Below are 23,979 nucleotides of genomic sequence, written 5' to 3'. Positions count from 1 at the left end.
CCGTCACCTTTTATTTAATGTGGTTCTTATACATTGGCCAATTCAGTTAGATAAGAAAAGAAAGAGCCAAATATACTGAAAATGTGAAGAAAAAATTTAGTGTGCTCTCGAACCTAATTAGGAACTTAAAATTTCAGACTATATTTGGCATTAATTTCTGTTTCAGCAACGAGCAGTTCACATCAGAAACATGAGCAAATATATTCTTAATTCTTTTCTTTTTTTTAAGGAACCAAGAACAAAAGGATAATGGAAAAGAGGCTATCTTTTATAATATTACAAATGAAGAGACATTTACAAAGTACACACAAAAACGTTTAATATTAAATGGAAAAAATGTCTGTGCTTGTAACACCAAACCAAGTGGTAGAGTGCTCACAAATATGAAATAGAATTCAATCCATGATTTGGTTAATTTAGGAAAACTTCTGAGGAAAATAGCTTGATTTGGATTGTTTTCAAGATTTAGGGCTTACACGGACTAACTCACTTAAGATTTCATTTTATTTTGTTAATAGCAAAATAGTTCAATAATCATTTTTTCTTTGTTTTTCTCATCTGATTGTCTGAGGTTTTACTCTGTTCTGGGGACTTATGTTTACCTAGAAAATGGTTAGACATAAAATAGAGTGATTTAATTGCAAAACCAAAGGAAATAAAAACACGAGGAATAACTGCAAACTTTTGAAATATTTTATTCATAAATCTTATTGGCATCAATGAACTTTAGAAAACCACTTTTATATAGTAATATATATGCATATATATAAATACTGTAAAATTTTGGAAAATACAAACATATAGAATAAGTGGTCTATCAGAGAGATTGATAGCTAAAAATATACTAACTGAAAAATAGTTGAGCTATCTCTCTTATGTCAATTTTATCAGACCTGAATATTTATAGAAATGTCTATATGCTAACATTACATACATACACCTTCACATACTTATAATTGACTTTAAATTTAATTTTTCTTTTTATACAGGATACCAACTATTTTTTGCAGAAGCAGTACCAGGGAATGCAAAATGTTGACATTTTGTTTTCTTCTCAGAAAAAATGCTTGCTAAACTTACCATGTGTGAGAATCCCTGTGTTGTAAACATTCTCAATAAAAGTTGGTTGTGAGTATAAATGTTTCACTTGTCAACAATTTTAAAAGCATCCTAAAGTAAGTTTTTCTTTTAAGTCTGTTTTTTTTTATTTTATTTATTTATTTGACAGAGAGAAAGTGAGAGATCACAAGCAGGCAAGCAGAGAGAGGGGGAAGCAGGCTTCCTGCCGAGCAGAGAGCCCAATGCAGGGCTCGATCCCAGAACCCTGAGATCATGACCTGAGCCGAAGGCAGAGGCTTAACTCACTGAGCCACCCAGGTGCCCCAAAATAGTTTTTATGTAATAAAGCTCTAAATCATGATATTCCTTAGATCCCTGCAGTTTTTGACAATACAGTTGACCCTTGAACAACATGGGTTTGACTGCAAGATCCAATTATACATGGACTTTAAAAAAAATTTTCCTTTTTTAAAGATTTTATTTTGGAGTAGAGAGAGTGCGTGTGCACAGGCAGGGGGATGGGTTGGGGGAGGGAGAAATAGTATCCCAAGCAGACTCCCTACTTAGCTGGGAGCATAACTTGGGGCTTGATCCCACAACCCTGAGATCATAACCTGAGCTGGAACCAAGAGTTGAAGGAACACTCAATTGACTGAGCCACCCAAGTCCCCCTATTTCCTATTACTATTTTGTTGATAACATTTTCTTCTCTCTAGCTTACTTTATTGTAAAAATACAGGATGCAATACATATAAAAAATTTGTGCTCATTGACTATGTTATTAGTAAGGGTTCTGGTCAACAGTAGGCTATTAGCATTTAAGTTTGGGGGATTTTCTCCAGGGGTTCCTCCCAACTCCTTTGTGGTTCAGGGTCAACTGCACCAACATACCTGTTCTTTTGTTATTTTTGCTAAAGACACTCAGAAGAGATTTGAGTTTTAATGAGCTATTTTATAGTTCATCCTGTTTGGATTTCATCAGTGACAAAATCACCAGCTCTTATAAATACCTTAGTGACCAGTAGCTAACTATCTTAGAATGAGACCATCAACTGAAACTACACTAGTTGGAGAATTTGGCCATGGTCCATCCAAACAGTCCAATAAGCAAGTTCTGATTTATCTATTATAAAAGAGATGTCTGAGTGCTACAAACATATCAAGAGAGTTAGCTTTTTCTACCAACTGGTAGTGTTCAATTTATCTTAAAATTAGTCATTTCACCCTGCAACATCTGAAAGACAACCAGTCTTGTCCATTACCAGAAAGAAAATCTCACTAGCAGAGGATCATGAACACACTTGGAAAACTTTTTACATCAAATCAGTGTTTATTGGACACAGAACTAACCTCAGATGGATGCTGAGATTATCTGCCTTCAGGTTTCCCTGGATCTTTCCCTTCTGACCCCCCTCTTGGATAACCTCCTCTAACACCAAGCAGGCTGCCTGATAAGAGGAGGTTGGCTCTAGAGTGGATAGGATTGTCTTAAATTCTTCAGGGCAGAGGACCTCACAAAGCTTTATCTTACTAATGCTGACCAATAATTACAGCTTAAATTATGCCTTTTACTAACAAAGTCCCTGAATTTCACTTCTTGTCAACCTGTGCAAAGAATGTAAGGAAAGAAGGAAGAAGAATACAAAAAATTTTTAAAATGAATTGCTTTGAAAGATGGGGACTTGAGAGGATCGAGGTCTCCTGCTCTAAAGCCACAAATATATAGAGCAACATTAGCTGGTGCTACACACAGTAGTAATTCAACTAGCTTGGATTTTGGATTGTCAAAATAAAAAGGAGTGAAATATTAATTTAAGCAGTAGTTCCCAGAGCCTCTTAAAAATACAGAGAGACTTAGGTCATTTACATTTTTCAGAGATCCCAGGATATTAAAAAAAAAAAAAAAAAAAAAAAAAAAGGAAAAAGGAAAAAAAAGAAAGGAAGCAAAAAATACCAAAACATGTTTACAAAAATTGTGGGATGTTTTAAAATATTTTATATTTAACAAATTAATATTTAATATACAAACACAACAGAATATACAGGCTACCAGGAGTACAGGATTTGTATTACATATTAACTGGGCACTGCACATGAAGAGGTCTAATACTGAACCCAAGTTTAAAAAAACATTTTTATTTTTTGCTAAATCCTATCAGTATATCCCTGTGACCATGTATATAACCTCATTTGGTGATAATATCAAATGTTTTCCTGACATTCCTGGCAGCTCCCAGTGAACATCCTTTCTTTAACCCAACCACCAAGGAACCCGACTGTCTAGGTCTCCTACCTAAAGCCAGAGCTCCTGTCTTGGAAGGCAGTTGGGTTTTTAAGATGGCGGCGGCAAACCATTTGAGAATCTGATGAAATCTCTGGTCCCCAACCCCCAATTCCTCCCTCCTTCCCCAACCAACAAATGTACATATAAAACAAAATTATGTACAATTGGGGCTGTAGGCTAGGGATCCCCTAAAATGCATCCAAATATAGGCTATGGGCTCCAGGTTAAGCAGCCTTCCTCTGGAAGGTTCTCCCCCCAGGATTTTGTTATTTCTCCATGAAGACGGTACTCGGGGGTTGAATGTGCCAGAGGCTCAGAAACAACTTGGTGATTTGGTGGTGGTGGAAGGAAGGGTGGGTGGGAAGAGTACAAGCAGCAGCACAAGACCGTGAACAGTTGAGACACCACTTAGGAAAGATGCCCCCTAACTGGCGCATCTGTACGCACAGCTAACCCCCCAGCTCCCGCCTCCACGTTGCCTGGCAACAGAGCTGCGCAAGCGCACGTGCGTGCGTAGGAGGCCCTTGTTCTCCCCTCCCCCTCCCCTTGGGCGGTGGAAACCACTAGGCTTGTGGCCCCCCTGCCTCCACCTCGAAGGAGACTTCGGTGGGAGTCAGGAGTTCGTCGCCAGGGGCAGGACGACGCCGGCACGCAAGGGGCGAAGGGGAACACCATGCAGGTGGGCACCCAGGGGAGTCACCGGCTGGGCCTCCAGTGAGCACCAGGGCGGGGGACGGCCCACAACGGGTGGGTTCTAACATTTGTTCTAACATCTGTTCTGGTAAGAGCTAAAGTGTGCGTGCGTCTCAGTCGAGGTTTCAGGAAGTCCGAACTGACTCCAGGAGAACGCCATTTTTCAGCGCTCAAGACAGGTTTGTCTGTGGGGGGCAGCATTCGGAGTTGTTGGGGGGGGGGGGGGGGTGTGTCACGCCCGAGGCCTTGGAGCTCGACTGCTGGACTCTCTCTGACTTGAGAACTAGACCAGAAACTTTAGCCTCCGTGGGACGCAGTGTGTAAGTCCTCTGCTCCCGGCCTTTTAACAAGATCGTAACGGAAACCCAACAGCTGCATTGTCTTGAGAGAGACCAGCTGTCCTTGGAGTGTCTCAGTTTCCCCTTCCTACCTGATGGCGAAAGCTCTGTTCGGCTTCCCTGTGTTCCTCAGAAGGAGGCTCCTCTGTGTAAAGCTTCCTTCTTAATCGGAAGCCTGTGTCTTCGTTTCTTCTTTTACCAGGGTAAAGGTCCACTTGGTGACTTTCAGAAACCGCTTCTTCCCACCTGCTCCCCAGATGAAAACCACTGTGATTTTTGTTTTACATATTTATTTTTATTGGCAGATACTGCATCATTCACTAGGATATTTTGAATATAAGTTACATATAATTTTTTTAAAGATTTTACTTATTTATTTGACAGAGAGAGAGAGAGATCACAAGTAGGCAGAGAGGCAGGCAGAGAGAGAGGGGGAAGCAGGCTCCCTGCTGAGCAGAGAACCTGATGTGGGGCTCGATCCCAGGACCCTGAAACCATGACCTGAGCCACCCAGGAGCCCCAGTTAATATAATTTTTAATGGATTGTCCTTTTGTTTTAATAATAGATTCCTAGCAAGTACATTTTGTCCAGTCTGTAAAAAGTTGCAAATTTGTCTGTATTTATACCTCTCTTCAAGAAATAGGCCACATACGACTGAGAGTGAAGTTAATAGCCCATTATCTTTTGTTCATTTATTCATTGATTTATTCAGCAGTCAGTAATTCAGTGTTTATGTTTAGTTTTGGACTTATTCTGAAAGAGTTTGCTGTGAGGGAATAAGAGGGAAACAGATGTAACTATTTGTGGTATGATCAAAGCCGTAATAGTTTTAACAAATAGATTGTGGTACCTATTTCTATCGGATAAAATTTCATAGATAATTTCTAAAAATGAAGGAAAAACTAGACTCTGGAGCCTTTACTATTAAATTCCATTGCACTGAACTCCTGGATCAGTTAAGGAAGAGCAGAGAAGGTATAAATAAAACCATAAGAAAGTGGTATCATGAGTATCAAGAAAGATCATTTTAACAAGAAAGGAATGACAGAGTCTCTCCAGTTCTGCTTAAGAGATCAAATACAGTGAATACCCATTGAAATGAACAACATGGAGCTTGTAGGTGACATTCGGTAGAGCACTTTTGAAAGAATTGGAAGCAAACTTGGGAGTGGATTGAAGAGTTAATGGGATATGGGAGTGATTACAGCTTATGTAGACAATTGTTTCAAGAAGTTTAACTGCGAAGGATGAAGGAGAAGATGGTAGGGGATGTCAGGTGCAGAAGGAGTTTTTTAAAAAGGTAGTGCTGGAATTTCTGATGATAATGAGCTACTCTTCTGTGCATACAAGTAAAAATGCTGGCTAGCATGTAAAACACATTTCCTTTAAAGTGTCAAAGAGATGATAGTAAGAAACTAGGAGACAAAAACTGAAGGGAAATTGGAAAACCAGATAAATGGATTTCCACAGTTCCAAAGCCACTTTTACCCTGAAGGCATTAGCAGTCTGTGTGTTGATCCTGGGTGTAATCACAGGGTGAGAAGGAGCCAAAGGAGTATGGACCACCAAAGAATGGAAGACTAACTAATAGGAATAGGAACAAGAGATAAACTCATGTATAGGAGAACTCAGAGAAGGTTGTCTTGATGCTTAGTGGAAAGGGGAGAAAAAGAAAAGAAATAATACCTGTCCCCAAGAAGTTGTGGCCCACGACAGCTCTCATATAGATTACAACCTAAGGCATATTGTCTGGGTGGTCTAGCGAGACTCAAATTATGAATTTGGTATATATTAGTTATATACTTACTGCCCATAATGCCTAAAAGAAATAAAAAATCCTCTGTGTAGGAGATATCTTTATCTTAGGCCTCAGAGAATTGCCTCAGGTAAGTTCTCAAGGACTTCAAATTAATCAGTCAAAAGTAACTAAGCACATAAAGGAAACAGGGCACCATGAACATGAATGAACAGAAGACTTTTGCTAGAATGATCAGAAGCAGATTATAAAACAATTATGTTTCTTAGTTTAAAAAAGTAAGAGCCTAGACTGAAATTATCTGCAGGGAGTAGTGAGTTTAAAAATTTGATTAAAATACACCTATACACTACAATGAATAATCCAAAAGAAAATTAAGAAAGCAATCCCCTATATATTTGCATCAGAAAGAACAAGATATTTAGGAATAGAGACACCTGGTTGGCTCGGTTAAGTGTCTGTCTTTGGCTCAGGTATGATCCTGGGGTTTCAGGATCCAGCCCTGCATTAGGCTCCTCCCCCCCCCACCCCAGTGAGGAGCCTATGTCTCCCTCTCTCTCTGCCTACTGCTCCCTCTACTTGTGCTCTATTTCTTTATGTCAAATAAATAAAATATATTTTTTAAAGATTTTATTTATTTGACAGAGAGGCAGGCAGAGAGAGAGGGAGAAGTAGGCTCCCCGCTGAGCAGAGAGCCCGATGCAGGGCTCGATCCCGGACACTGGGATCATGACCTGAGCTGAAGGCAGAGGCTTAACCCACTGAGCCACCCAAGTGCCCCTAAAATCTTTTTTTTTTTTTTAAGATTTAATTTATTTATTTGGCAGACAGAGATCACAAGTAGGCAGAAAGGCAGGCAGAGAGAGAGGAGGAAGCTGGCTCTCTGTGGAGCAGAGAGCCCAATGTGGGGCTTGATCCCAGGACCCTGGGATCATGACCTGAGCTGAAGGCAGAGGCTTTAACCCACTGAGCCACCCGGGCACCCCAATAAATAAAATCTTAAAAAAAAAAAAAAAAAAAGTAAAACAGTAAGAAACCACTGCACACCTTTTAGAATGGCCAAAATCTGGACACTGACATCAAATGCTGGCCAAGATGTGGAGGAACAAGGACTCTCATTTATGCTCATTTATGGCTGGTGGGAATGCAAAGATATATAGCCCTTGGAAGACAGTTTCTTAAAATATTATACATACTCTTATCATTCAATCCAGCAATCACATTCCTTGGTATTTACCCAAAAGAGTTGGAAAGTTACATCCACACAAAAACCTGCACTTGGGTGTTAACAGCAGCTTTAGTCATATTGTCAAAACTTGGAAGCAACCAAGATGTCCTTTAGTAGGTGAATGGATAAATTAAATGGGGTATATTCAGAAAATAGAACATTATTTAGTGCTTAAAAAGAAATGAGTTATCAAACCATAAAAAGACATAGAGGAGCCTTAAATGCATATTACTAAGTGAAAGAAATCTATCTGAGAAGACCATAAACTAACTGATCCCAACTATATACCACTTTGGAAAACTATGGAGACATTCAAAAGATAACTGGTTGAAAAGGGGGGAAGAACAATAGCCAAACTATGGAAAGAACCTAGATGTCCATCAACAGATGACTGGATAAAGAAGTTGTGGTGTATATATATACAATGGAATACTATGTAGCCATCAAAAAACAAAATCCTGGCATTTGCAACAATGTGGATGGAACTAGAGGGTATTATGCTAAACAAAAGAAGTCAATCAGAGAAAGACAATTGTTGGATCTCTCTGATTCGAGGAATCTGAGAAGGAGGGCAGGGGATTGTGGGGGGTAGGGAGGGAAAAAATGAAACAAGATGGGACCAGGGAGGGAGACAAACCATAAGAGACTCTAAATCTCAGGAAATAAACTGAGGGTTGCTGGGAGGTGGGGTGGAGAGGCAGGGATAGGATGGCTTGGTTATGGATATTGGGGAGGGTATGTGCTATGGTGAAGGCTGTGAATTGTGTAAGACTGATGATTCACAGACCTGTACCCCTGAAGTAAATAATACATTATATATTAATTTTTAAAATTCCAACAATAAAAAGACAACCCAATTTAAAAATGGGGGAAAAAAAAAAGAAGCGGGGGGCGGATGAATAGGCAGAGCACAGAGGATTTTTAGTATAGGGAAAATAGACTGTATGGTACCATAACAATGAGTACATGTCATCATGTGTTTTCCCAAACTCATAAAATATACACCCAGAGGGAAACCACAATGTACACTGTAGACTTTGGGTGAGTATGATGTGCCGATGTAGGTTCACCACTTGTGAAAAATGTGTTATTCTTGTGGAGAATATTGGTAATGGTAGCAGCTGTGCATATGTGGGGCAGAGGTATATGGGAAATCACGTATCTTCCATTGAGTTTTGCTATGAACCTAAAACTGTTTAAAAAATAAAGTCTTAATAAAATAAAAAAAAATGTTGCTGTTTTATTTTGGCTTCTTAAAAAATGTTGAATCAACATCTTATTTATTAAAGATTTTATTTATTTGCTAGAGAGAGAGCACAAGCCAGGGGTAGCAACAGACAGAGAAGAGCAAGCAGACCTCCTGCTGAGCTGGTACTCTGACTTGGGGCTTGATCTTAAGACCCTGGGGTCACAGCCCTAGCCAAAGGCAGATGCCTAACTGACTGAACCAGCCAGGTGCCCCTTATTGTGACCCCTGTGAAGAATTTGCTTTAAACAAAGTTACCACTCTGGTGAAGGATATTGTTAATGGGCAAGGCTATGCATATGTGGGTACAAGGGTATATGGGAAATCCCTGTACCTTCCTCTCAATTTTGTTGTAAACCTAAAACTGCTCTTAAACAATTTTCTTTATTCCAAAACAAAAACAAAAGATTTTTTTTAAATGGGCAAAGCTTCTGCACAGCAAAGGAAACAGTGAGCAAAACAAAGAGGCAATCCACAGAATGGGAGAAGATATTCGCAAATGACAATACAAACAAAGGGCTATTATCCAGGATCTATAAAGAACTCCTCAAACTGAACACACCCAAAACAGATAATCATGTCAAAAATGGGCAGAAGACATGAATAGACATTTCTCCAATGAAGACATACAAATGGCTAAAGACCCATGAAAAAATATTCATCACTACTAGCCATCGGGAGATTCAAATCAAAACCACATTGAGATACCACCTTACACCAGTTAGACTGGCCAAAATTAACAAGACAGTAAATGTTGTGTTGGAGAAGATGTGGAGAAAGGGGAACCCTCTTCCACTGTTGGTGGAAATGCAAGTTGATGCAGCCACTTTGGAAAATAGTGTGGAGATTCCTCAAGAAATTAAAAATAGAGCTTCTCTAGCACCCTGCAATTGCACTACTGGATATTTGCCCCAAAGATACAGATGTAGTGAAAAGAAGGGCCATCTGTACTCCAGTGTTCATAGCAGCAATGGCCACAATCGCCAAACTGTGGAAAGAACCAAGATGCCCTTCAACGGACGAATGGATAAGGAAGATGTGGTCCATATACACTATGGAGTATTATGCCTCCATCAGAAAGGATGAATACCCAACTTTTGTATCAACGTGGACAGGACTGGAACAGTTATGCTGAGTGAAATAAGTCAGAGTCAATTTTCATATGGTTTTGCTTATTTGTGGAGTATAAGGAATAACTCGGACATGGGGAGCTGGAGAGGAGAAGGAATTGGGGGAAATTAGAAGGGGAGATGAACCATGAGAGACACTCTACTCTGAAAAACAATCTGAGGGTTTTGGAGGGGAGGGGGATGGGAGGTTGGGTGAGCCTGGTGGTGGGTATTAAGGAGGGCATGTATTGCATGGAGCACTGGGGGTGGTGCATAAACAATGAATTCTGGAACACTGAAAAGAAATTTTAAAAATAAAAATTTTTTTAAAATGGGCAAAGAATTTGAATATATATCTCTTCAAAGAAGACATACAAATGGCCGATAAGCACATAAAAAGCTGCTCAATATCATTAATTGTTAGAGAACTCTAAGTCAGAATCACAGGGGCACCTAACTAGCTTAGTCAGTAGAACCTGTGACTTGATCTTGGGGTTGTGACTTCAAGCTCACATTGGGTGTAGAGTTTATAGTAAAAAAAAAAGTTTAAAAATAAAAATAAATAGGGGCACCTGGGTGGCATAATAAGCTAAGCATCTGACTGAATCTTCGTTTTGGTTAAGTCATGATCTCAGAGTCATGAGATTAAGCCTCGTATCAAGCTCCATGCTCAGTGCAGAGTCTGCCTGGGTTTCTCTCTCTTTCTGCCTCCTGCTTGTGTACATGTTCTATCCAAAATAAATAAATCTTTTAAAAACATAAAAATAAAATTCCCAATCAGAGGCTACACTTATAAGGTAATAATTATCAAAACAGAAAATGACAAGTGTTGATGAGGATGTGGAGAAATTAAAATCTTGTGGGTTTGCTGGAGGGAATGTAAAATAGTGCAACTGCTGTGGAAAACATTAGGGTAGTTCCCCAAAAAGTTACATGTAGAATTATCATTTGATCCAGCAATTCCACTCCTAGGTATATAGTCAAAAGATTTGAAAGGGACTCCAACAAACTTGTACATTGATATTGGAAACAACCCAAATGTCCATCAGTGAATGAATGGATAAACAAACTGTGGGGTGTACTTAAAATAGAATATTATTCAGACTTACAAGGGAAGGAGATTCTAATTCATGTTTCCACATGGGTGATCTTTGAAAACATGCCAAAGGTAATACACCAGTCACAAGAGGACAAATACTGTATGATTCCACTCATCTGAGGTAAACTAGGACAGTCAAATTCATAGAGACAGAAAGTAAAATAGTGGTTACCAAGGCTAGGGTACAGCTCAGGAATGGGGAGCTATTGTTTAATAGGTACAGAATTTGATTTTGGGATGATGAAACATTCTGGAGATGAATAATGGTGATCATTGTATCACAGGATGAAGGTACTTAATGCCACTAAAGTGTTCCTTTCAAAAATGGTTAAGGTAGTAAATTTCATATTATTTACATTTGCCATAGTAAAAATTTTTGGTGAAGAGCTAAATGAAAAGTCTTGAAATGAAAATGTGCAATAAAAGGAATAAAAACTATTGGTGGGTAGGTTTATCAGGTCATTATGGAAATATGGAAAGATACAAAACTTAATAAATAAGCAAAAATCTGGCATTTCAGGTTGGATTTCAGTTGTAGAGTTGAATTTTCCAGCACTTTTAAAAGATGCCATTCTACAATTTCTAAAAGCCCAGTGAATCCACATAGGATAAATGAAAGAAGTACATGAAGGGAAGGAAAAATTCTTCTCTATCTTCAAAATCTTCCAGCTGGACTAAATTAAATTTACATAAGATATAGTAACAAGAGAAAAAAAACAAAGTTTTATTATGTGCACATGGAGACCCAATGATGATACTGAGATTTTTTTTAAAGATTTTATTTATTTGACAGAGAGATCACAAGTAGACAGGCAGGCAGAGAGAGGGGGGGGGGAAGCAGGCTCCTTGTTGAGCAGAGAGTCCGATGTGGGGCTCAATCCCATGACCCGAGCTGAAGGCAGAGACTTTAACCCACTGAGCCACCCAGATGCCCTGATGATACTGAGATTTAAAGAAATGATGGAGGCAGATAGTTTTTATACTTTCTAGATACAGTAAATCTGTGAGGAATTGACAAAGAAAACTTTTGGGAACTTCAGTTAGTAAGGAATTCTAAACAATTTGGGCTATGGTAGTAAATTAGTAAAAAGGAACAAGGGTTATTAATACAGGCTTCTGGGCTCTAAATTTCCCATCTTTGGTGATAAGGATGTCTCTTTACCTCCTGTTGCAGGGAGGGTACTTTTCACATGGAAGATTTATTTCCTGATTTCAGGGGGACAGAAGAGTCTTGAGTGTCCTTGCATAAGTCTGTCTCTTAACTAATTTTAATTTAAAATAACCAGTGCGGGCGCCTGGGTGGCTCAGTGGGTTAAGCCGCTGCCTTCGGCTCAGGTCATAATCTCAGGGTCCTGGGATCGAGGCCCGCATCAGGCTCTCTGCTCAGCAGGGAGCCTGCTTCCCTCTCTCTCTTTGCCTGCCTCTCTGTCTACTTGTGATCTCTCTCTGTCAAATAAATAAATAAAAATCTTTAAAAAAAAAAAAAAAAAATAAAATAAAATAAAATAAAATAACCAGTGTGCCAAAGTGGCCCATTTTGAGGTAGCCTGCCTTTGGGACTTACATACACAACTAAATACATCATGCAACCCTGCATAGAACTACGAAGAAAATGTCAAATGCAGGCAAACAAAGAAAAGACAAATTATCTTCAAAAGTGTAAGAGATCGGGAACTGATTTTTCAACAGCAGATCTAAAAAGTAGTGAATAGTGTGTAGGGAGAAAAAAAACTATACTCAGAAAAACTATTTTTTAGGCTTCCAGATTTGTTGGACTCTATCCTATTTTATTGTTTTTTATTGAAGTATAATAAATCTATTGTGTTATATTAGCTTCTGGTGTGCAGTATGATTCAACAGTTCTGTATATTTTTTCAGTGTTCATCAAGATAAGTGTACTCTTAATCCACTTTTACTATTTCACCCATCCCCTCACCTCCCACCCCTCTGGCAACCACCAGTTTGTTCTCTGTATTTAAGATCTGGGTTGTTTTTTGTTTTTTGTTTTTGTCTCTTTTTTCTTTGTTCATTTGTTTTGTTTCTTAAATTCCACATATAAATGAAATAATATGGTATTTGTCCCTCTGATTGACTTATTTCACTTAGCAGTATAGCCTCTAGGTCTATCCATGTTGTTGCAAATGGCAAGATCTCATTATATTTTATGGCTGAGCAAAGAAAAATTATTTTTATAAAGAGAGCAAAATAAAAACATGCTGAAGGTATTTGAGAGAATAATGCCCTAGCAAGTCTTGACTAAGGGGAATTCTCAAGGTTGAGAGGGAGAGTGTTTCCACATGGATGGTCTGAAATTCAACAAGGAATGGAAGAAAAAGATGGTAAATAATGTGAGTAAATCTAAGGAAATGTTGGCTAATTATAACAGCAATATTAATGATGATAATGTATTATTAAGAAAAAAAATATGGAAATAGAATGAGTTACAGAGGGGTAACTTATGGCCCCTCTCCCAAAATTCATGTTGAAATATCCCCAGTGTGATGGCATTTGGAGGTGGAGTCTTTCGAAGGTAATCAGGTCATGAAGGCGGGAATTACTCATGAATGGGATTACTGCCCACAAAAAGAAGAGGCCAGAGAGCTAGCTTGCTGTCTTTCAGCCATGAAAGGCTGCAAGGAGAAGGCAGCCATCTGCAACTCAGAAGAGGGCTTTCACCAGGACCCAACCATGCTAGCACTCTGATCTCTGATTTACAGCCTTTAGAACTGTGAAAAATAAATTTCTGTTGTTTATCAGCCACAGTCAACAGTAAATTTGTTACAGCAGCTTGAACTAAGACAGTAACATGTAAGTTGGAAAAGGGGTACGTGGAGTTGATGTATTATAAACATAAAACAGAAAGGACCAACAGAGAAGCACAAAATAAAATGGTAGATCTAAACCTAGAATATCCATATTTACCTAGAATGTAAATGGACTCTATGCTCTAATTAGAGACTTTTAGACTGGATTAAAAATAAAAACCCCTAACTATATGCTATATGTTTATATGTCTAAAACATGTAGATACAGTTGAACATAAATGGATGGATAAGCCACAAAAGGGAAAAGGAAGTTCTGCTTTTGAGTTATTAGTAACTGTGAGCTTTGAGGAACACTCACTATCCACAAAAAAAATCCACAACAAATACAGTCTGCAAAAAAACTTGTATGTAAACGAAGGGTTGTTGGAGGGGTGGTGGGTGGGGAAATGGGATAACTGGGTGATAATGGGCATTAAGGGCACGTGATGTGATGAACACTGGGTGTTATATGCAGCTGATGATTAACTGAACTCTACATCTGAAATTAATGACGTACGGTATGTTGGCTAATTGAATTAAAAAAAACAAACAAACCCACAAAACTTGTATGTAGTCTTGCTGCTCTCATAGAGTCTCTGGGAGCTGCTCCACTCCCAAACAGACAAATGAGGGTTGAGCCCTGAGTGGGAAGTAAGACTATGTTGTGGGTGGGAATATCCAGGATCCAGGCTAAGGGGTCACCAGGGTCAGATCAACAGAGGCAGGATTCAGGACTGGAACTACAAAGAGCTGAGAGGTGGAGAAAAACTGAAGATGTGTAGGCAGCAAGGAAGGGTTCCCTGAGGCGTGAAGACCAAAGCAACACATTGACCTTTGGAACAATCGAGGTTACAGGAGAAACTCTCTATTATCAAAAGTCCTCTAGGGAGGTATAAGAAGTTTGATGAGTGAGAAACAGTACTCCTGGTTAACAATGAAGCATACCCTCTTTGAAGAAAATTTGCAGTATAGCCAGAAAACACCCACATTTTAAAAGAAATATGATCTCACATTTTAGAAGAAATATTATCCCAAAATAATCACATAAGACTACTACAAATGCTAAACAAAGGCAAGAAATAACAAATTTAGATTTCTAAGGACTGTAATTGCCCAAGACAAAATCCTTGTCATGAAGTGTTCAAAGAACTAGAAAGTGAGATTACAAAGATGAGTTTATATAGGAAACTATTAAGAATGAACAAATAGCCCAAGTATCCTTCAATAGATGAATGGATAAGAAGATGTGACACACACACACACACACACATACACATACACAGAGGGAGGAATATTACTTAGCCATAAAAAAATGAAATCTTGCCATTTGCAATAACACAGATGGCTCTAAAGAGTATAATGCTAAGTGAAATAAGTCCAAGAAAGACAAATACATTATTTCACTCAATGTGGAAGTTAGAAACAAAACAAAATAAAATAAAATAACAGACTTTAACTATAGAGAACAAACTGGTAGTTACCGACAGGAAGGTGAATGGGGAGATGGATGAAATTGGTGATGGAAAAAGAGTATACTTATCATGGGGTATCTGGGTGGCTCCATCAGTTAAGCGTCTGCATTTGGCTCAGGTCATGGGATTGAGCCCCATGTCTGACCCTCTGCCTTTCCCCTGGCTTTTGTTCTCTCTCCCTCTGTCAAATAAATAAAATCTTTAAAAAATATATATACTTATCATGATGAACAGTGTGAGTAATATATAGAATTGCTGAATCACTGTATTGTATACCTGAAATTAATGTAGCACTGTATATTAACTGTAATGAAATTAAAATTTTAAATGAATGAATAGAAAAATGAAATACTTTGATTAAAATACAAAAAAAAGGAATGAATAGATAAAGGAATGGAAAGGAGCTTGTAGAAATAGAAACTATACTTGTAGTAAAAAGATGAATGGACCTCTAATTTTTTTGCTGAATACTAAAGTTTCTAAGTTTTGCTATTATGAATACTGCTGTGGTAAATAGGGGAACAGGAATTATTTTTTTTACATCTCTGATTATTTTTTTAATAAAGATTTCTAGAAGTTTAAAAAAAAGAAACTAAGACAAAAGCCCCTGCATGAATAAGCATATTAGTTACCAATTACGGTGTGATAAAATAGCCCGAACTCTAGCAGCTTAATACAACAAATATTTATTATCTCAAAGTTTCTGGGGGTCAGAAGTCTGTGAGTGGCTTAGCCAGGTGGCTGTGGCTCGAAATACCTAATAAGCGTTTATCATTAACACATCAGCTGGGGCTGCAGAATCTGCTTCCAACATGGCTTACTCACATGACTGCTTTCAGGAGGCCTCAGCTTCCCACCATTTGAACTTTTCAATAGGGCTGTTTTATGGAATGAATTGTGTCTTCCCAAAATTCATATGTTGAGACCCTAACCCCAAATGTGACTATATTTGGAAACAGCATGTTTAAGAAGATAGTTAAGGTTAAATGGAGTCATAAAGTTCGGTTTCTAATCCAAAAGGACTGGTGTCCTTCTAAGATGAGTAAGGGACATGAGAATGTTCTCTCCACGCCAACTCCCCAGTCTTTCTCTGTACACAGAGGAAAGTTCATGTGTTAATACAGCAAGAAGGTGGCCACCTGCAAGCCAGGTGTCTCATTAAAAACTAACCTTGCCTGGTACCTTATCTGGGACGTGCAGTCTCCAGAACTATGAGAAAATAAAATTCTATTTAAGCCACCCAGTCTTATATTCTGCTGTGGCAGCACAAGCAGACAGACTAACATGGGCTGCTTGAGCATCTTTACAGCATGGCAGCTGGTTTTCCCCCGAGCAAGAGATGAAAGAGATTGAGAGAAAAAACTGGCAGCAATGCCTATTCTGACTTAGTCTCAGAAATCAAGAGGTATCACTTCCATCATGTTTTCAGTTTATTAGAATTGAGACACTGGGTCCAGCCTACTCAATGGGAGTGGGATGAAACTTCACTTCTCCAAAAAGGAGTGTGAATTTATGGATTTCTTTCTTTATTTAAATTTTTAAAAAATTTTTTTTAAATTTATTTGACAGAGATCACAAGTAGGCAGAGAAGCAGGCAGAGAGAGAGGAGGGAGTAGGCTCCCCGCCATGTGGAGAGCCCGATGTGAGGCTCGATCCCAGGAGCCTGGGATCATGACCCGAGCTGAAGGCAGAGGCTTCAACCCACTGAGCCATCCAGGCACCCTGAATTTGTGGATTATTTAAAAACCTTCATAATAGGTTAAAAAAGATTAGATATTGTTGAGTACCTGAAGGCCATTCTACAATCATTGTCACAGGGAGATAGAAAATGATTGAGTTGTTGGAGGGTAAAGTGCTGGGCTACTAAAGTGGTGGGAGAATTGTGGGGAAGTCTCAGAAAGGAAAGTAATGTAGAAAGGATCCTTAAATTCTATGTATAAAATCCATCCAACTCTTGGTCAGTTAAACTCCATATGTACGTAGGATGCTCTGAGGAGCCTGTAAAAAGTCACCACTGGAAAGTGAAAGAACCGAATAGTCTGAGGTTCCAGCTGCTGACCATTTCAGTTGAAATAGTTTGGTGTTTGAGCCCAGCCAAGTTAATTGCCCAAAAGTATAAAAATCGGCACATTTACGAGGAACAACACAACAGAATCATGAATCTCGGTCATCCTCAATGTCTAGTATACAAAATCATTAGACAAGCAAAAAGAAAAGATGAAAATATGATCTATATTAAAAAGTGGAGCAATCAATAGAAACATCCTAAGATTATCCAGATATTGATGTTAACAAAGAATTTAAAACAGCTATTGTAAATATCTTTAAGGAATTAAAGGAAAATGAATTAACAGATGGAGAAGCTTAGCAGAGAAATAGAGTAATAAAATACCGAAGTGGAAGTTTTATAACTGAGAAGATTAACAAATGTAATAAAAAATTCATTGAACAGGCTTCACAGCAAACCAGAGTCAGCAGAAGAGTAGGTGACCTTGAAGATGCATCAGTAGAAAGTGTCCATTTGAAGAATAGAGAAAAAATATTCAAGCAAAGTGAATAGAAATTTAATGAACCCATTATTAAATGGGTTAACATACATGACCTGGAATCCTAGAAAGTGAAGAAAGACAAGAGGGCTAAAAAAATAGAAAGAAATAATGCAAAAAATTGTTTAAATTTTAAGAGAATACAAATTTAAAGAGGATTACTATTAGAAATAAAGAGGAAGATTTCAGAATGATAGGAGAAATTCATCTAGAAGATATTACAAATATAGCTGTGTATTTGCCTAATAATTAGGCTTCTAAAATATAAAGCAAATCCACAGTCATAATTTGAGATTTTAACACCTCTCCTCTTAGTAATTGATAGAACAACTAAGTATGAAAATTGCTAACGAAATAGAAAATTTGAACAAATCTGTCAATCATCTTTTGATTTTTAGAGAAATATACCCATTGGCGGCAGAATACACACTTTTTTCAAGCATTCACAAAAATACATCATATACTGGGTTATAAAACAAGTCAATACATTTCAAAAAAACCAAAATCTTAACAAAGTATGTTCTCTAACCAAAGAGAATTAAATTATAGATTATTAATAAGCTATCTAGGAAAGTTCAAATCATTTGAAAATTAAAATTAATTTTAATCATTTTAAAATTAAAATGTCAGTAAAAAATTACAAAAGAAATATTTTTAATTGAATGATAAAGTTACAATATACCAAGATTTGTAAGGTGTAGCTAAAGAATTTGTAAAAGGGAAATATATAGCTATAAATGTTTATATTAGAAAAGAAATGTTCATAGTCAGTGATCTAAGCTTCCACCTTAAAGTAGGAAAAAAAAAAAAAAAAGATGAGCAACATACAATAGAGAGGACCCTCGGGTAAAATATTTGTATCACCTGTCAAGAGTTCCCCTTTTACGTTGCTACTATTGTATTTTTTTTTTTTTAAAGATTTTATTTATTTATTTGACAGAGAGAAATCACAAGTAGATGGAGAGGCAGGCAGAGAGAGAGAGAGGGAAACAGGCTCCCTGCTGAGCAGAGAGCCCGATGTGGGACTCGATCCCAGGACCCTGAGATCATGACCTGAGCCGAAGGCAGCGGCTTAACCCACTGAGCCACCCAGGCGCCCAACTACTATTGTATTTTTGTGCCTTCTCACTTTTTGTTTTTTGATCAGTCTTGGTTAAGTGTTTATCAATTTCTTTAATCTTCTCTAAGAACCAGTATTTCTCATTGTTAATACTATTCTTTTTTGTTGTTGTTGTTAATACTATTCGATATTCACTTTAAATTGCATCATTTTCTACTTCAGTCTTTTTAATCTTCATTTTGATTTTTTTTTTGCCATTTATCTTGATTTTCTGAAAATTTCCAGCTTCCTTGGTTGAATTCTTAATATTTAAACCTTTTTTGTTTTATATAAATATCAAATTATGGGTGTGAAATTTTTTTTTATTAACTGCTTTAGTTGCATATGTAGTTGCATTATTGTTATCATTCAATTCCTAATGCTTTTTAATTCCCATTGGGATTTTTTTCTCTGACCTATGAGTTATTTAGAAAGTGTTTTCTTAAATTCCAAATATGTGATGATCTCCTAGTTATCATTTTCTTAATGATTTCTGTCTCTGGTCACTGTGCTCAAATCCGTGAGCCTTTATTCAATTTCTCAGCATCTTGGTCTCTTGCAGAACTGGTAGTGGATCCAAGGGGAATAGCCCCAAACATAGAATTCCTCTCTGGGTCTCTTTCTCATCTAAGATCTTCTCCTGATAATTCTCTTCACTGCCTTGTTGATTCTTGCATTTTACTAGATGTTCTCAGCAAAAGGTTTGATTCAAATTATGTAGTCTGTCATTACCAAGTGCAGAACGTCTACTGGTACTGATTTTTTACTGTGAGACATATAGAAAGAAAAGGGATTGGAAGATCTCATGGATAGAGAGACCAGTAAAAGACAAATAGTGGCTAGAAAAACAAAGCTTTGACTAAAGAATAGAATGAAGAGGAGAAATAAGTTGACACTTATATTTGTAATTGTTGCATGACAAAGCACCGCAGACTTGGTGGCTGGGCTCAGCCAAAGCTGGGGGTCTCATTTAAAGGTACAACAGAGAAAGGATCCACTTCTAAGTTCGCATACATAATATTTGGCAGAATTTAGTTCGTTTGGGGCTATTTGACTAAGGACCTCTATTTCTAGCATTGTGGGTTATGCATAGTCACACAGTTCTCTCCGTAGAGCACCTCACAGTATGGCAACTTGCTTTATCAAAGCCAGCCAGTGAGAAGAGTGCTAGCAAGATGGAGTTATAATGTTATGGAGTACAAGCACAGAAATAACATTTCTTCATCTTTGCCATGTTTTTTTGGTGAGAATTATGTCACAGTTCCCACCCATAATCAAGGAGAGGGGGCTGTGGAAGGATTTGAATACCAGAATGTGGAGATCATTCAGGGTCATCAAATACTTTGCCACAGTATTCCTTCCTGTATAAAAAGTTCTCTCTTCTTCTGGAAATACCAAAGAAAATGGGCAGCAGACCAGAAAGAAAAGAGTTAATATACTACAACTTTTGGAAAAGAAGCAAATTAAATATCAAAGTCTAATTTACAAGGAAAACAAGGTTAACTTTTAAGAAAGAAACTGTAATTAGAATTTAAAATATGGAAAAATTCCTAGCTTCTTCTAACATTTAGCCTGGGAGTGAGAGTCCCTTGAAGCTATATAGTTGAAAAGAGAAACGTGTTCCCCTGGAGGTCTTAAAGGCCTATATAGAAAAACAAAACAGTATTTGTGCATGGTGTGAATTCATTTGCCTTCTGTAATCATCAGAGAATTTTCCATGATTTATGAGTTTACTTCATTAATATTTGATATATGTGTTCCAAATTGATTTTTTATTAAGCATCTCAGGATAATTTTGAGGGTGGATGTATCCTATTTATTGAAGTATGTAGTACTGCTAGTGCTGGGAAGTGAGGATAAAGTAGGTCACTTCGTTCTAGTTTTTGAAACTAATTGTCTACTTATCATAGAGCTCCTGAACAATTGCATCGTTGAAAATGCTATATATCAATTTCACATACACATATTAAAATGTACAACTATGTTAATAGATTTTCTATTTTTTTTAAATAGGATCCAAATGAAGATACAGAATGGAATGAAATTTTAAGAGATTTTGGCATTCTTCCTCCAAAAGAAGAGCCAAAAGATGAAATTGAAGAGATGGTTTTACGTTTACAGAAAGAAGCAATGGGTACAGTTATGCATTTAGTGGGCTGGATAGAGATGATGATAGTGAAAGTGTATTTTATAAACTTAGAGGGAGAAAGAACATTAGAAATCCCACCCATACTTTTAAAATTAGGGTGCTGACACATAAAATTTTTAATTGATCTGTCAAATGTCATAAGCTAGTTAGTAACAGAGCTGTAATGTCCTGGAATCTAACCTAATGAGACTTTTCTCTGCCATATTCCTTCACCTCGTGATTATCTTCTATTTTGATCATGTGTGTAGTGTGTTTCATTTGTCAAGATTTTCAAGTACTTGGGAAATTTAAATCTATGGTGTCTAATTGATGTTCACATCTACTTTAATGTAGTTTGGTAGTTCTGTGAATTTGGAGGGAAATTCATACTTTAAACAAAGCTGAAAGCTTTGCGCAGTGGCAGTATCGTAGCCAATGAGGTTTATCCGAGGCGCGATTATTGCTAATTAAACAAAGCTGAAGCAGTCAGCTGGAAAGTAGATTTATATATTGGAGAACCTGCAACATTAAAGATATTATTTATCTCCATTTATCTATACATTGTATTTTCTAGCCATGTGACTATAAAGTAAAAACTGCTTTTTAAATAATTCAGTTATCTATAATTTATTTTGTTTTAGTTAAACCATATGAAAAGATGACTCTTGCACAGTTAAAGGAAGCTGAAGATGAATTTGATGAAGAAGATATGAGAGCTATTGAAATATATAGGTACAGTGATTTATTTGGGCAACTTAGTTTTTGAATGGAAAAGTATAAGAAAAAAACAAACAAAATCTGATTTTTCCTATGGAATAGATTTTTTAAAAGAACAAAACGAGTTTTTAAGAACATTTTAGTTTTTTTTTCTTTTTAAGATTTATTCATTTATTTGAGAGAAAGAGAGAGGACGAACAGGAGGGTCAGAGAAAGAGGGAGAAGCCGACTTTTCACTGACCAAGGGAGCCTGATTTTGGGGAAAGTCTTGATCCAAAGACCCCAGGATCATGACCCGAGCTGAAGGCAGATGCTTAACTGACTGAGCCACGAAGCTGCCCCAGGAACATTTTAGTTTTTTGTCCCTTTTTTTTTTTTTTTTTTAAAGTAAGCCTTACACCCAACATGAGGCGTGAACTCACAACCCCAAGATCAAAAGTCACATGTTCTACCAACTGAACTGGTCAGGTGTCCTTTTAAGAACATTTTAAAATCAACTCACTATATAGAAGATGGGAATCTTTTTCTTGATATTTTTGCCTTTGCTTAAGTAAAAATAAAACAAAACTATCCAATGATATACAGTGGAACTTCATCAAGTTACATTTAAGTAAAGTGGAAAATGTAAGTGGAAAATAAGTAAAGTGAAAAATAAAAGACCAATAGGAGCCACAGTTTTCCATCTAAGATAATGTCTATCATATAATAAATAATGAAATGCCAGTCATAAATAAATTCTTTCAGAAATTAGAACTGATATATATTTTTTTCAACTTATCCTGAATGTCACAGAAAAATACCTTTTATGAATATAGGCACAAAATTTTTAAAATATTAGCTAATTAGATCTAGCAATTAAAAAAGGACAATGCATCCTGATCAAGTGGGATTAGCCCTAAGAATGCTTTGTTTTAGGGGTGCCTGGGTGCCTCAGTTGTTAAGTGTCTGCCTTTGGCACAGGTCATGATCCCAGGATCCTGGGATCAAGCTGGGCATTGAGAACCCTGCTCAGCAGGGAGTCTGCTTTTCCCTCTCCCAATCCCCCTGCTTGTGTTCTCTTTCTCACTCTTTCTATCAAATAAATAAATAAAATCTTAAAAAAAAAAAAAAAGAATGGTTTGTTTTAACATGAAAATGAAAAACAACAACAACAACAACCCCAACAACAGTGAATTGGTTTAGAAGCAGGAATAGTCTGGTAGCAATGAGTGTACCTAGCTCTTTGCTCTTGTTTTATAAATGCTATTCTTTAATAACAGGAATCTTTGTTCCTGGGAGAACACTGTGTGAGTTGAGTAATTAAAGTATGAGCCTGGAGCATCTTGTGGTGCCAGAAAGTAAAGAAATGCTAAAGAAAACAAGCGTTTTAAAGGTATAGGAGCCAAACTAAAGATCAGAAAATGGCCATAGTTGGAACAACTTGAACAACAAAATAAATACTTATAATACTGAATAACAAAATAAATATCCAGAATTCCCCAGTGACATAAATAACTTGATATGTGAAAAAATTCAGAGAAAGTAACACCTCTTTTTCACTGAAAATTCCAGTATAGTATTAGATTAGTGTTAGATGGAATGAGGAAAATAGAAAAATCATTGTCAAGGGCACCTGGGTGGCTTAGTTGGTTGAGTGTCTGCCTTTGGCTTAGGGCATGATCTCAGGGTCCGGGATTGAGTCCCACATCAGGCTCCCTGCTCAGTGGGGAGTCTGTTTCTCACTCTCTCTCTTTTTCTGCCCCTTCCCTCCCCTGCTCGTGTTCTCGCTCTCGCTCCCACTCTCAAAATCTTAAAAAAACAAAAAAACCCATCAGAATACCAGAGTAATAATTCCCCATGGGCCAGGCCTGCTGACAGATGCTGAAATAAGTGGGGAAAGTTTAAATAGAAGGATACTTTCATAATCTCAAAGTTTCTCCCCTAAAATATTTAGTAATTATAAGGAAGTAGTAAGTCTACAGTGTAGAGTGTTGGCAGAGCCCATTTTATGGAAGTGATCAAGGTTAACATCACCAATAATATATATTGACATCAGGTAACTCCAGATATGACACACTGAGGAGGACACATTACCTATGTAGTGTCCTTGCCAATAATTCATAATCTCTGTCAAATTATAAAAATATATGAGAGAAACCCAAATTTGAGAGACTTTCAAAAAAACAACGGACTAAGCTGACATCAGGAAAGAAGGCAGAGTAGAAAGCTCCAGGAAGACATATGTCCACCTAGATAACTATTGTACTGCAGAAACGATCTCAAGCTACAGCTTTGGAACTCTGGAGTCTGTTCGAATACTTGCAGCTTCCAAGATAAAGTTTAGCTGGTAAGTTGTAGTTAGTATTGGTTGATTTCAGTCCTCAGTGGGGTATCAGCTACCCATCCCTCATTCCACCCCCA

General features: G+C 37.4%; 2 protein-coding genes and 1 pseudogene across 3 annotated transcripts in view; all 3 read left to right on the top strand.

Moving 5' to 3' along the window:
- Positions 1–1,127, top strand: part of NMU (neuromedin U) — a 166,844-nt gene extending 165,717 nt beyond the window's left edge. For both annotated transcript variants that reach the window (XM_059396317.1, XM_059396308.1), the window contains one exon: positions 990–1,127. The gene's annotated coding sequence lies outside the window, so the exon portion shown is untranslated. The remainder of the gene's footprint in view (positions 1–989) is intronic.
- Positions 1,128–3,882: 2,755 nt separating this feature from the next.
- Positions 3,883–23,979, top strand: part of PDCL2 (phosducin like 2) — a 36,670-nt gene continuing 16,573 nt past the window's right edge. Inside the window, exons 1-3 of the mRNA XM_059396293.1 lie at positions 3,883–4,022; positions 20,748–20,868; positions 21,504–21,594. Coding sequence (XP_059252276.1) covers positions 4,017–4,022; positions 20,748–20,868; positions 21,504–21,594 — 218 coding nt within the window. The 5' untranslated portion in view covers positions 3,883–4,016. The remainder of the gene's footprint in view (positions 4,023–20,747; positions 20,869–21,503; positions 21,595–23,979) is intronic.
- Positions 21,269–21,338, top strand: LOC132008908 (U4 spliceosomal RNA; annotated as a pseudogene).

This window comes from Mustela nigripes, chromosome 1 (assembly GCF_022355385.1).
Source record: "Mustela nigripes isolate SB6536 chromosome 1, MUSNIG.SB6536, whole genome shotgun sequence".
Classification (NCBI taxonomy): Eukaryota; Metazoa; Chordata; class Mammalia; order Carnivora; family Mustelidae; genus Mustela; species Mustela nigripes.
Note: the sequence above shows the minus strand (reverse complement) of the source record. Positions and strands in the feature narration are given on the sequence as shown.